This window comes from Colletotrichum truncatum (genome assembly GCF_014235925.2).
Source record: "Colletotrichum truncatum strain CMES1059 chromosome Unknown Contig_0007, whole genome shotgun sequence".
NCBI lineage: Eukaryota > Fungi > Ascomycota > Sordariomycetes > Glomerellales > Glomerellaceae > Colletotrichum > Colletotrichum truncatum.
In genome coordinates, this window is record NW_027222404.1 from 641,167 (window position 1) to 655,198 (window position 14,032).

At 52.7% G+C, this 14,032-nt stretch overlaps 3 protein-coding genes across 3 annotated transcripts; all 3 read right to left on the reverse strand.

Annotated features, from left to right (window-relative positions):
- Window positions 1-1,848: 1,848 nt before the first annotated feature.
- On the reverse strand, window positions 1,849-2,584 carry CTRU02_210553 (acetyltransferase; the record flags this gene model as incomplete). The annotated part of the gene is made up of 2 exons (XM_070205472.1): window positions 1,849-2,481; window positions 2,531-2,584. 2 exons carry the CDS (start codon window positions 2,582-2,584, stop codon window positions 1,849-1,851), a joined length of 687 nt encoding a protein of 228 aa, XP_070060715.1.
- A 482-nt stretch (window positions 2,585-3,066) lies between these two features.
- On the reverse strand, window positions 3,067-5,006 carry CTRU02_210554 (glycosyl hydrolase family 43 protein; the record flags this gene model as incomplete). Its single annotated transcript, XM_070205473.1, has 5 exons — window positions 3,067-3,375; window positions 3,435-3,907; window positions 3,963-4,184; window positions 4,264-4,758; window positions 4,844-5,006. 5 exons carry the CDS (start codon window positions 5,004-5,006, stop codon window positions 3,067-3,069), a joined length of 1,662 nt encoding a protein of 553 aa, XP_070060716.1.
- A 1,156-nt stretch (window positions 5,007-6,162) lies between these two features.
- Window positions 6,163-9,984, reverse strand: CTRU02_210555 (uncharacterized protein; the record flags this gene model as incomplete). The annotated part of the gene is made up of 1 exon (XM_036730994.1): window positions 6,163-9,984. The coding sequence occupies one exon, from the start codon at window positions 9,982-9,984 to the stop codon at window positions 6,163-6,165; it is 3,822 nt and encodes a 1,273-aa protein (XP_036577289.1).
- Between the last annotated feature and the right edge of the window lie 4,048 nt (window positions 9,985-14,032).

Below are 14,032 nucleotides of genomic sequence, written 5' to 3' on the forward strand. Positions count from 1 at the left end.
GTACGGAAGGAGACTCCGACCTCTTCGGAGTCCCTTGCCCAAGTTGCACGCTCATGAGCTAGCCTAAGATGGGTCAAGGCTGGTAGGGAAGAAGCAGCATATTTGTGACATTTGTCATTATGTAAGGCGAATGATGAGTCAGCGAGCACCAAATCAGCAAAAGACAAATTCGTAAAATTTGATTTGACGCTTTTTGCTATCAGCTGCCATCTCACGAGAGTTGGCAAAATTGACAAAAAGAAAGGACTAAGCGTCCTGTGAGTTGTTATGCCTCGTGGGCGAATCGAACGCCCGATCTCCTCATTACTAGTGAGGCGCTTTACCACTGAGCCAACAAGGCTTGAAAGTAGCGGCGACAATGTTGAATATGGAGCTCAGGAAATGAGGCCCGCAGCAGGGACGGCAGGGTGGGTATGACAACCCTAGCCCCGTTAGTACGTGAACGGTATGGAGCTGTTTTATCAGGCCTAGAGTTGGTATGTATCGTTTGGAACCGGATGGAAAAAATGCATGTAGTTTCGTAGTGGCTACTTGTTTACTTGAATAAAGACATACGAGGAAGTTGGTAGGATGGATTGTATGAAAAAAACCATAATCACCAGTTGAAGAACTGAGTACAGCAGCGGCCATGACAAGCAGTTCCAAAGACGCTTGGCTCCTGAACCTGTTATATGCGATTTATGCAACAGCTTAGCGTCTGCCGTATCTAGGTTTGAGAACAGGTCAGAAGTTGGACTTGTAGCAAGCCCTCAGTTGGACCTACACTAGGTACTTGCAACTAGAGTCAAGTTCAAACACCTGATTCTCAAAGCTGAACTTTCGGTTTTTTATACAACTTTTCGCCTGCAAAATATTGGCAACGCAACAGAATGGAATCCTCATCATACTAATCTTTAGGAACGGAAATTACCCATGGGGGTCATGGGCTGGGTAGTTTCCATCACTAGAGAAAGTGGAGGAAAATTCGCCTGTTGCAGTTTGTGGCAATTATAATATAAAGGCCGTGGGTGATGAGAATCCTGAAGGAAACCCACTAGACGCTACCTCTTTAGGGCTTGTCGTTAGAAAACCAGTGGCAGGCTTAGATGACGATAGGGTGGCGTGTTGATGGAGTGTAAGTAGGGCTTGGAGACTCCTTAAAACTGGTAGAGGACACGACAGGCAGACCTGATGCTGAACCTGCGGTATGTAAATTGCTGGAGGTAGCTTATGTGCTACGGGTGCTGCTAAGACACGTTGGATCGCTGGGAGAGTCTGCGCAGTAGGGTTAGTACATAGGGTGAATCTTAGTATGCCGACTCGAGTTTTTCATATATCAGTCAGATCTATCATATTTTAAAGTGATAGTATGACGGTCGTCTGCAAAGGAGAGTCGAATTGATTGTTTTTGGAGGTAGCATTTGCACCATTGAAGGTTCATCTGCCACTCAATGTTTTGATTGATATCTGATGAATGTTGCGCTGTCGCCTAAGAGAAAGTGGTAGAGATCTTGCAGCTGATTTTCCTTGCATTCTTTGGTCTCGTGTTTATTATGTGGCTTTCCCTGGAAAGAGCTGACTGACCAGAGAAAATTACCATTGCTTACGTGGATCAAGCAACATTTACATTTCTGGTAAGCGGTCGAGTTGTCAACGAACTGGAGCCAAAGAATGCGCTGCGCTGTGGGAAATCGTACGACAGATGGCCCCCATCCATTCTATAGATTGTACCAGCGGTTCTGGAACAGAATGAACAAGATGTATAGCGACAACTTGGGACCTGCGATCGTACAAGTGACCAAGTAGCAAAATTTATGAATGTTCTTTAGAGTAAAAGGTATACCCCAATACTGATATCGCTCTCTCTGCCTACTCAATATCCCTCACCATCCAAATAGAACCCTTCTCAGCCGTAGGCCACACCCGGAACCCCATCTTCTCATAAAACTTGACAACCTTCTCATTCTCACCGCCAACCCCAATATGCCACCCCTTCCCGTACAACTTGTCCTCGCCGCCCTTCTCACTATCTGCCTGCTTCAAACTCTCCTCGAACTTCGCAATCAGCTTCCTCCCCCACCCCTTCGCCTGCCACTCTTCCAGCAGGTCAATATGCATGGTCCCCTTCCACTGGCCCCAAAGCTCCTTCTTGTCGTCATCAAGCACAAGCCACTTGGAATTCCACGCCTGCTGCAGCAGTGCCTCCTCGTTCACCTCACCAGAGGGTAAGCTCCACGGCGCTTTCACCTCGAGGTCTTTTGGTCGTCTGCCTTCCAGCTCGGGGGACGTCTCTAGGACCTCTTTGATGTACCGCGGGTACGCGGCAGCAAAGTCCTCAACGTTGGGACACCCGATACAGTACCCCACCACCCGGCCATTACCGTCGTCGAGAACGTGGCATGTGGACGAGGAGAGGAGGGTGTACTGATGCGTCCAGATGTAAGGCGCAGTCCGCCGACCGGCTTCGGAGCTGCTGAGAGATGGCGGAAGGGTAGCGCGGCACTGGAGATTACGTGAGCTGGTAAGCAGACAGACAGATGAGGAAACGTACGATATGTGCAGTGTCCTCAAAGTCTGAGGGCTTGTATGTACGGATGAACGCCATATTTTCTGGACTTCGGCGCTGGTTTCCTCACAAGAGTAATCTAGTATGAGATTGGGGTGACCCGGACTGATGGCACGTTTATCTGGGATGTGCGGGGGTGGCACAAGAGTAAGATTGAGACGTGTAGATCGAGTTGTAAGAGCAGGCAAAGGGCTTGCAGCGGACACGGCGATAAACTCAATGAAATCGAGATAGGTTCCAACCCGGGATGATACTGGCAAGGTCGTCGATACTCACGGTCGCTCCAAGCCGAGGGGATGCCCGCCGTTTTTAAGTGGCCCGCCGGCCGGCATTCCGGGCCGACCGTGGTTCCCCGCACTGCAGTCTGACGATTACCCGCCAAGTTCTGTGATCAACATATCATCTTAATGCACTGGATCCTATGTCATTGGATATCGACGGGCTGTTAAATAAGCTTAACACCAAATGCTACTATTAATGGCATGGGGCCATTATCCTTGGCTATCCCCGTCGGGTCATCCTTACCACCGATCATAATCCGGAATGTCCTCCTCAAAATACGTCTCTGTAACTTTTGTAAAGCCCACCTTGGGTCCATTAAACGGCCACGGCTCGCCTTCTCCCGTAGCAAACAAGACAAACGACATGCCGCTAAACACGAACCACCCAGATGGCGCAAACGCCTGCCACTTTGACTCGATCTCTGCTACATACGTCGGCTCGTCGTTGCCGAAGCTGTATCCCAGATGATACGCCAGCGGCTCGGCTCGAATATGTAACTTCATGCCCTGGGGGAGGGAATCCGTCAGGTTAAACGGGAGTTGCCAATACTGCATCCAAAATCATCAGCCTTGTCCAAAAATGCAACTTGTCAGACAAAATAACCCACATCGACTGTCGCATTCCTCCTCGTCTCAGCGTACACACACATCCCAGTACCGTTCACACAACCCCTCACACCGATATCCTGATGCTGGAACTCGGAAAGATACGCAGAAACACCGACCCTGTTCCTCGGCCCGAGACTCCCCTCGAAGCCAAGCAGGTCCGCGGTAAAAATCATATTCAACGACGTCTGCTTCCTCAAAATCGCAGCAGGCGTATCCCGATCGCTCAAACCGAAAACATTCGGTCTGAAAACAACACGGCCGTTGAAAATGTCAAAGTTCTCAGTGTACGGCGTCCGGAGCTGATACCACGACTTATCCAGCTCTTTGGCGGAGAAATCGTCCACCCACGGCTGCGGTACTTTCTTAGGTCCGGTCTTCGGTCCCACCTCCTCGTTGAGCAGGATAGGTTTCCCGTTGTTGATAACCGGCCAGCCGTCATGCCATGTCACCTCTGCAAGAAATGTCTCGCGCCCTACACACTCAGCTTAACAGGATCTCATCATCCTTCCGGGGCGGGAGAAACATACCCAAGGGCGAACTACCGTTGATATTCCGCCGAGCAATAAAAGAAGCATACCACGTCCCGTCAGCAGCCTCCATAAACGTCGCGTGACCAGTCGACTGCACAGTGAGATTCCGAAAGCCCCATTGGCCATTGTACAGAAGCGGGTTATGAGGACACCCCTCGAACGGACCGGAAGGCGACTTTCCCCTTGCAATCGACGAGCGATGGAGTTCGTCAGTGCCTCCTAAAGCTCCCGTCAGGTCAGTTCCACGCCGAAACCCCAAAGACACGAAGAAAGATTCCCCCCCCCCCCGGAAACGCACCTTCGGCAATGAGCAAATAATACCACCCGTCCCTCCAAAACATCTTGGGGCCCTCAGGCCTCGCAGTCGCATTATGCTCCAACGTGCCGTTCCACAAACTCACGTACGGCCCCACGCAGTTGCCCCGGGACAACGACACCTCGCACTGCGAAAGCCCCCACAGCCTTTCCGCGTTGTTGTTCGGCGCCATGAGATTCAAATACGTCCTCCCCGTCAGCGGATCGTGAAACAGCTCAGGGTCGATCCCCCACGGTTCCGCCCACACCGGCTCGGACCATTCTTTCAGGTCCGCAGACGACATGAAGAACACGCGTGGCCAGACGCGCGCGACGGGGTCGTATGTCCAGCGCGTCATGCCAGAAAGCCAAAACTTTCCCCTGAAATGAGCGAGACTGGGCGCCCAGGCGCCCGCAGACGTTGGCGTGCCGTAGAGTTGGAGTTGAGAGGGACGGGTGGCGGCGTGGGAGATTAGGGTCCAGTTTGAGAGGTCCTTGCCTGGGTAGAGATGAAGCGCGTCAGCAGGTGGCTCTCACATTGGGAGTTCGATGGGGGTTGGAACTACTATGATAGATTGGCACACCGGGCCAGAACTCAAAGGACGAGGTGGCGACGTAGTAGTCATTGTCCACGCGGAGGATAGCCGGGTCAGGGTTGAAGCCGGAGATGATTGGGTTCCAGGCTGCTTGGGCCGGAACGGCAAGTAGCGATGAAAGCACTAGAAACGCGCGCATGATGGAGGCCATGGTATGTCGCAACTTGTCTTATCTGCAGCTTTGACCAGATGCGACTCTACGAGTAGACACCCAGTGTCGTCTCTAAAACGACGCAGATGTCTTAAGCTTATTTCAAGCATAGTCTAAAGTTACAGGCATGGGCCGGCTTCATACCGCCGCGTCTATCGGTACATTGGCCGGAGCGGCATCCGGGGAGACCGCCGCGCTCTCTACCCAAAATTCGCAGTTGACAGGACCCAGACCAACCCCATATCATCAAAACTTTGAAACGGTGTCGGGATTATGGAATGCGGGGTGCGGAGAATTCAGGATAGCTTCTATGGCGAGTTGGTATTTGTTCTGGTTCGTCCCGCCTGTCTAAGGTCCACGGCATCGTGCCGGGCGGCTAATCCGGCTCCTGGACCAGATTACAGCTGAACCATGACCCAAACAAGTTCGTTGCGTAGCGGCCCTGTTGGCATTAAAGGGTCGGAGGCAGGGGCTATACCCATTTACTGCTCGGGAATGACGTCTTCAGCCAGTTTCCTTGGGGATGGGACCGGGGGATGTACCGGGAACTGTCCCGGACACGGACAAGCCTACAATGATTACGATGTATTCATTCAACCCCATTTAAATAGCCGAGAACGAGGGAATTGAAATCAACATGAATGGATGTAAGACGCCTAATGATTTGATTGCTCCCACTGCACTCTACCTAGTATATGGTATATCACTCGCATCCTTGCCCACCAGCCCATAGCATAGAAACACTCTGGTATTCTTCAAATTGAAAGCACCATGCACCGCATCCCCAAACATTGTCAAGATCCTCGCACGCGGTAGACGCCAGTCCCACCACCGAGACATGTTCCAGTTCACCGCGAAACCCAGAATCCTATCCAATTAATATCTCCCCAGGAGCTAATATCCAACAAAGATCGGACACACGTATTCCGACTAGTGAGTGAAAAAGAATAGAAAATATACAATAGAGACCACACAGTCGTGTATCCACTGTATGTAAATGTGAAATAGAAACTAAAACAAAGAGTATAGAAAGGGGGTTCGTAGATTCGTAATAACCATATTTTGTTTCTCCCTCTCCCCTTTTTTTCCAGCCACACTTTCGATAATGGGAGTTGATTAGAATTGAAATGGTAGTTTTGTGGCGGATTGAGATTATTTAGATCATGCCACCGGGCAGGGAACTGTTGTTAAGACCGCCTGGGATAGCTGTCGGTCCGGGAGGCATATTCGGGGGGCTGGGGCCCCGGTTCAGACGGGCACGCACGTTCATGCCGTTAGCTTCGCTGATGGTCTTTCGAAGCCTGCGTCGCTGGTTACCTGAGCCATCGTCGTCGTCGCTGACGGAAAATGCACTGTTGCTGTCTCCAGTGTGCTCGCTAGTCATTGGCGGCGGTGAGAGGGGGAGGTGCGAATCCTCCTCGCCTCTACGGCCGATGATTGAGCCAATAACATTACGTCGCTTGGGGTTAATGGGGGGCACGGGCGGAGCGTGCATGTTGTTAAGGGCATGGAGGTTAGGCGTCGATGCAGCAGAGCTCAGGACGCTTCCTGAGCGCGAGCGAGATCCGCTCCTTGACCGTGTCTCCGACGTCTCCGGTAGAGCGACGGTTGGCACTCGAGAGGTGGACGAGACAAACGTAGGCTCAGAGATATCTTTCTTCCTAACGACCCTCTTCATTGACTCGTCAAGTCGATTGGAGTGAGCAGCCTCTGGTGCGGGAGAGGGAACAGGAGGAGCCGACGGGCGGCGAGATGGAACGAATGAGGGCGTGGACTGGCTAGCAGGAATCGAAGGTGATGGAATCGGAGCCATCGGGGAAACCGGAGACGGTTGTCCTGAATCGGGACCTCGGCGACGGTACTGAACTGCGAGATTGCCGGAGGATGCTGATCGATCAAGAGGCTTCGAGGAAGGGCCTGTCGTCGGGTACGGCTGAGGAGGCATGATGGGTGACCGACGGATATTAGTACCAGGCAGGCCAGGAGAAGTCACAGGCGGCCGGCCAGAGGGTGATACATTGGGGTTGAGACCCATTCCCCGATCTTCGTAAGGAGACGAGCCGGTACGGAGTCTTGCGGGGCGTTGAGATCTTTCACCATTACTTGCCTCCGAGCCACTGCGGTCGCGTTCTGCTCGGGACGAGGACTGCGACGGGCCTCGACCCGGGCCAGCATTGGTCGGGTACTCCTCGCTAGGCGTCCGCTGGTAAGTAACCGGTGGTGGTCGGCGTTCGTGCGAGGGAGATCGGGCACCAGGAGTGCGTTCACGGCTTGGCATCGTGCGCGACGCTGGAGGTCCAACCATCGGGCCGATCGTGGCGCCGGGCAAAGGGCCTGGCATAACAGGTGTTGAGCTGGATGTCGGGCTGCGTTGAGACTCCATCTCCTTGAGCTTTTGGAGCTCCTTACGGGCCTGTCGGAAGGCTCGAAGTCCCGCGTGCATGTTCTCCTCCTCCTTCGGCTGCTCCTGGGGAGGAGGTTGAGATGACGCAGCTTCAGCCTTGGTGATTTCGGGCGTCTCACGCTCCTCTCTGACCGGAGACTGGGGTTCCTTATCATCAAAGTTGGACTTGTTCGGGCTAGGAGCGCTGCTGATGGTGGAGGTTGCTAGGCCGAGCATCTTGATTGCTTTGGAGTGCTGGCTGTTTTCGCGATTAGGACGATCGGCCAAGGAACCTCTGCTTGTCTTCGACCTGAGTATCCCAAGAGGATTTGGGCGAGGCAGCGACGGCTCCCTGTTCCGGTCGATAGAATGGGGAGACAAGGATCGTGACAATGATCGGCTGTCGCGGTCAGATTCCACATATGAGGTGAGCCTCTCGCGGACCCGGCGTTGAGCGTCCGCAAGCTGGTTAGCAAACTCGTCATGTTCCTTCTCCATCTCAGTAGTAGAGCCAGTGTGACGGTCCGATGGCTCCTCCGAGGCGTTCTCCTTGGGGGCGTTCTCCCTTGGTACTGGCGCAGACGGCTCACTCGGCTCCTTTGGCTCCTTGGGCTCCTTACTGACTTGCTCGTTGAATGTTGGGATTGTTGGGGAAGCCCAATCAGGTGATTGCACTTCCCAAGGGTTAGAAGCGACTCCTAAGTCAGTCGTGTGTGAAGGGGCGAAGGGGTCAAGCGGGAACTTGGAGGCGAAGTTTGATGTCTGGGGGGCAGAGGGTGCTGAGCCGTAGATAGAAGACGTGTTACTGTCTGAACGAAGATGAGCACGAACCATGCCACTGAGGCCGGCGGATGAAGGCAAGGTTGGAGAGTCTTGGGGGACACCAAGCTGGTCGACTGTTACAGGAGGGAAAGGTTGATCAGAGACTGGCGATGGCTCTACGGATGCCCTAGAGCTCAAGGACAGGGGAGTGGGTAAAGCAGAGTCCCTAAAGGCCGGGTGGTCACGGTCTGCGGGCCGCCTAGTTGAGAGAGGAGATCGTTGAGCGTCCTGGTTGGGTGACTTTGACTCGTCCTTGTCATTGAAATAAATTGAGCCAGCCTCTTCCTCCTTGAGCGTTGGCTCGATGTGAATAACTGACTCAGACCTCTCAATTGGCTGTCCCTGGGCTGAAGACGAAGATCTTGAGCGACCTGTTGTTTGGGAGGCATTTGACTCGGCTCGGAATCTGTTTGTGGGCGTTTCACGGCCTTGCTGGAGCTGCAGTTGCCTCTGGGCATACCTAGACTCGTCGTAAGAGTGAAGTGGTTTTTGAAACATGCCCATGGCTGTAGCCTTGCCTCGATCGTTTGGCAGGATTGAGTTCTCCTCGCCTTCGCTAATAGGCGGACTCAGGGGCGGTGCGCCTCCAAATGCAGGCTTCGGCTCCTGGTTTCGAATACCCAGGTCCATGGGTGCGATGGGTGATCCAGCAGTCGGGGGGCTAATAGATCGCAAGTTGGGGGCGCTGCCCTTGGCCAGCACTCTTCGCTCGCCAAATCGGTCAGCAAAAAGGGCAGTCGTTGGCGACGGCCCATTCTGTGATGCCTCAGGTGTTCTGCTTCCCAGAGTGCGCTGCCGAGAGAGAGTATCTATGCGGGACAAGGCTGAAGACTGTTGCTCCTGAAGCTCGTTGTTCAGTCCAGTCTCGTAAAGTCGTCTTGTACGGGTCAAGCTTCTGTCGAGGAGAGGCGTGCCTGTTGCGGAGTTAGGTGCTGTTGATACTGACTGCCAGTCCTTCGCTGACGACGTCGGCTGGGACATGACTGATGTCGCAGCGGTCGAGTTACGGCCCAAGGATGGTGTGGATGATGTTGTGGAGTTGGTCTCCCTCTTGCGGTCGTAGCCTGCAGGAGGGGGTGATTCGGCACGCGGAAAATCGAAACTGGAAGAGGACTGAACCATGTCACGGTCGTCATCAAAAGACATCTTCGCCTTCTCGGCTTGCCTCCATTTCTGGAAGGCTGACATGGCGACGTCGTCATCGTAGAGGGCACGGCCACCCATGCCACCGCTCTCAATATTTTTTGACGATGCATTTCCAGCCGGAATCTTGTAAATCTTCTGGCGTCCACCGAACAAGTTGTTTCCTTCTCCGGGTTTTGACCGGTCCATCATGCTCCCAGAAATAGAGTTGCCGTCTGCAGAGTGGTACGAGTCCATTCGGGCATAGGGAGCTTCTTTTCGGATGGACTCAACTTCGGCGATATCAGATAAACCACTTGGCACACCGCCGAAGCCAAAATCCAACCTTGATTGTCGCTTGGGAAATAGAACACTATCATCACTGGCCTTTCCGATCTTGGTGTTGGGGTCATCCTGCTCTCTAAGCATGGAAAACCGAGCGGAAAGTCCAGTCATTAATAAACTCGTGCGGAAGTCGTCAGATGGAGGCAGGGCATTCTCGATGCTGATCTCTTTCTTAGGCTCTTCCTCCTGCGACTTTTTTCCCTTGCCAAACAATCGGAAAGGGGCCGGGGATTCGGAGTCCTGAGATGCTCTGGGCGTGGCAGAGGCATCATCCTTCGCCTTCTTCTTGGTGCGGAAACGGTTCATTGTGAATTTATGAAGCCTCAGTGGCTTGACAGGAACGGGCTCGATTGATCAAGTGGCCCTTCCTTTCTCTGTGAACGAGTTGAGGAGCTCGGGGGGAGGTCACTCTTCCTTAAACGGGTTCCATTAATGGTAGTTGGGATGGTTGATGAAAGAATTGGGACGAAAACTCGAAAGTTTGTTTGGAATTCGTCAAGTCGGTCGAGACGATTGGCCCAGAATGCGTCTGATAATGATGGGATGTCTAAGAAACAAACAAAAATAAAGCAGGTTAGCAAATGAATTTGACAGGAACCCCCATGAACAAGCAGCCAAGTTCCGGTCTCAGCTCCAGGCAAGCTTCTGGCGTTTGGCAACAGCGATTGAGTTCCAGTTGGACGTCACAGACGCAGCTGTGCTTGAGCGCTGTCGCAGCAGCCCCCAGTGAGACGAGGAAAGGGCTTCAAGTTTTTGGGGTGAATGTAACGGGCGTGCAAGGCAGAGGGAACGGATTGCAGAGAGGCAGGGGCAGGATGGGAGGTAGATATGTCAAAAAAACCATACCTGGCTCAACAGTTGCGTTGTGTCGGGAGTGTTTCAGCAGGATGGAGCTTGTACCCGGCTGTCAACGTCGCATGTAAACTTGCCTCCTTGAGAGCTCCAAACAAGTGTTGCTGTCGATCTAAAAATTCGCACGCTTCTGACCAAAAAAAGAGGGCAGAGTCGAGGGCAGTAAGAATCGAAAAGTATCGGGGGTGCTGAAGCAAGTTGTAAGACGAAATGTCGAAGAGAGAAATAGCTCGAGTGGTCCAGGTCGTACACAAAATCCAATGGTTTCCTGCACGATAGGCTGGCGGCAGCAAGCTGTGCGTCGATTTCAGTCTTGTGATTATTGGAGGTGTAGCATCGAGAACTGAGCTCGTGGTTCGCAGGCGGGTGCGGCGTTGATAACGCGTGGAGAAATGAAGTGAGAGCTGCCGAATAGCTCGTTGCTAAAACAAAAGGGAGTTTATCCCGTCGGGGCTGTTTTTCGACAATCCCGGTCAAGAAGTCCTTTCTAGACAGGCTAGGTGGAAATGTCGCAGAGATTCTGGAGTTCGCGGCCCGTCTCGATTCTCGTTTCGTGGAGCGAGTCGTTGATAGACTGCAAGGTGAATAAAGGGATGCCGGGGGTGAAAGCTGGCTCTCTCCTCTCTGCCTCTCTCATTCACACACTCTCTCGGGTGAGGCGACTGGAGAAGAGACGAATCCGTACAAGAGAAGGAGAAGAAAGGAAGGAATGAAAAAAACAAGAGAGAGAGAGAAAAGTACTCGGGTTGGTTTGAGTCGTGGGATTTCCTCTTGGTTTATTTTTTTCTCTCCGTCTTCCTTGACAGGCAAACAAAAATAACGACCGAGAAAGAAGAAAGGGAGTGACTTGGGTTCAGTTGGTCGGAGAGAACAAGGAATGGCAAGCGAGTGGAAAAGAAGGACTGGAGACGGTTGGAATTGAAAGTGACTAGAGAGAAAGGAGGGACCTGGGAGGGAAAAGAAGCAGATGCCGGACTAAAACAGGGACAGGGCCACAGGCAGTAAGAAATTGGAGAACTGGGACCGAGCGACGAGAGAGCCTAACGCTACTTCTGCAAGAACAGCACACACCACCCGCAGGGAAAGAATGGGAGGAAAAAAAAAGAAAAAAAAAGTGGTAAGGGGACTGCTACTACGTATGTGTAGTGTACACTTGAGCACACAAGGAAGGAAGCAAACGACCTGGGGAGTGGAGAAGGAGTGGGGAGTGGGAGTGGAAATGGGAATGGGAAGGAGGAGCGGGGGGAAAGGACCACAAGCAGGTACCATAGTACTGTGCTATGTGGTGGGATTGGCCCCGGCTGGAACCTCTTAAAAGGGACCCCCTGTGACTCTGTGCCTGCGCCTGTGCCTGTGCCCCTGGAAGCCTTGTGCCTGGCTTTGTCTGACTTTGGTCTGGTCTGGTCTGGGTTGGGTTGGGAAGCTGCAAGGGGCCTGGCCATTGGCCGACGGAAGGGAGCCAGGGAAAAGCCGTTTAGCGTTGGTAAAGCGGTACAGCCAGGTGGACACATTGAGGAAAGCACTATGATAATAAGCAGGCTGGTAGGCAGTCGGGCACATAGTAAAGTAGCACATAGTAGAGGACTCGGTACTTCCATACTAATTGCTAGCAAGGGCTACTTAAGGCAAGGTACACATACTGCGGCTGCTGTTAGTGGTGCTGGTGCGAGGGGGCCGCATGTCTTTAACAGATGCACGAATGAGGACCCTAAGATTACACTGCGGAAAAGGGGGGCGTGTGTGAAATATCAAAATTTGAGGTGGGGAGGGGACAAGAGCGCCGTGCTGGTGCCGACTTCTCTTTCTACCTTTTCAGCGTAGTTACTCCCGTGCTTTGCATTCGCTCCTTCTCCTCCTATTCGGACGTACTTGCCTGCTGTGTGGTATGAGACGATGTACCAGCCATGGTCCACAGACCTTGCGACAGTCGCCTATACTGGGTATTCCACCCAATTGACAGTGACGATCACGCAGGCCACGGATGCTCCTGCTGGGACATGACTTCTTTATGAGGCAAAAAAAGAAAAATACATACGTATGTATGCCCACGTCCTACGCAAGGCAGTTGCAGGCTGCGACCTGTAGAAACAGAGCAAAGGGCATCTAAGAGTCTGGTTTCTGTGCCACTTGAATTTTCCTGCACTTATTCCATTTGCAGTCACTACCTCCTTTCCTCGACCTTATTCTTCTTATTTTTTTTGTTTAATCGTCAGTTGAATGATGCAAGTACGAATACACAGATAAGAAAGATATAGTTAGGCATTCATGTAAGCTAGTGGTGTCCACACTGTCGCAGAAAGAGGAAAGTCGAAGGAAGGCCAGAATAAATACGTACTCCTTCTCCCGTGGTAGAGTGGGAAGGGGAGCTCATGACAGGAAACTGGGTACGCACTTGCCGGAACATGCATCTTTAGGTACCTACTTACATAGCTTATCCATCCATTCACATCCACAATGTACTCCGTACCTTCTCCCATCGGCTTTAATACAACGAAAGGCAGGTCCTGCCGCCTCACCCTCACATCTGCTCCTGCCGGCATCTCAAACAGGACGGCGGCAACATCACACACACCTTTTGCTCTCCTCCAGCCACTCTAGCCACATCAGCCATTCCCCTCCATTCCATTCACACAAGAAATTACCATATTGAGATATTTCGCCTGCTTCAGCAACATTATTGGCGACTGCCGCGGGCCCCAGAAGAAACAAACACGCCCGTCAGAGAACGCATATTACATTGCCCAATGCCAGTTGCCTCAAGATCGACAGCGCCGACGTTGTTTTTGTCGACCGCTGCCGCCACCTCTGTTTGACCTCGTCTGGCCTGGTCTGATGTCGACAAAAAAGCATCTCAACCATGACAGATCGGATCCCTCGTCCGGAACCATATCTCACCTTCATCCGTCGCTCCCGTTACAGACACGACCATCAACGCGGTGGCTTTGATCACTGTCGCCATCGCTCACGGGCGAGACCCTGATCGAGCCATTCCCCGTCTCTGCTGCGAGATTGCCACGGTCTGTTCTCCCCGCTGGTCTTCCTCGTCTGCTGTTAGACTCCGAACAACAAATAGACGAAACACTTTGCGATCAAGTAAACAACGTCAGCGGATTATTTGCCCCGTCATCTACCTCTGGCGCCTTCTGGCCTCTCGCCCACTAAGCGTCACAGGCCTCCACATGCCATCCACGCACGCCTGGTTTCGATTTGCCGTAAAAGCTAAGGCATCTTCCGCCACTGCCACCACAAACGCTCTCAGCCGGCATGCCCTCTACTTGCATTAAAAGACGCTTTGAAATGCTTTTATTCCGCAGATTGCTCGTCGCCCCTCTCGTTCAAAATGGCAACCCCGAGCAAGGGAGGGAGAAGAGGGAGAGAGGAGAAGGGGGGCGTGGATATAACATGCACGGGAGTTGACTGCATCCCGCATGTTGCTGCATGCTAATAATCCATACCCTGTCACTGCGCCAAATTGCTTGCTTACCTTACTCACACATCGCCT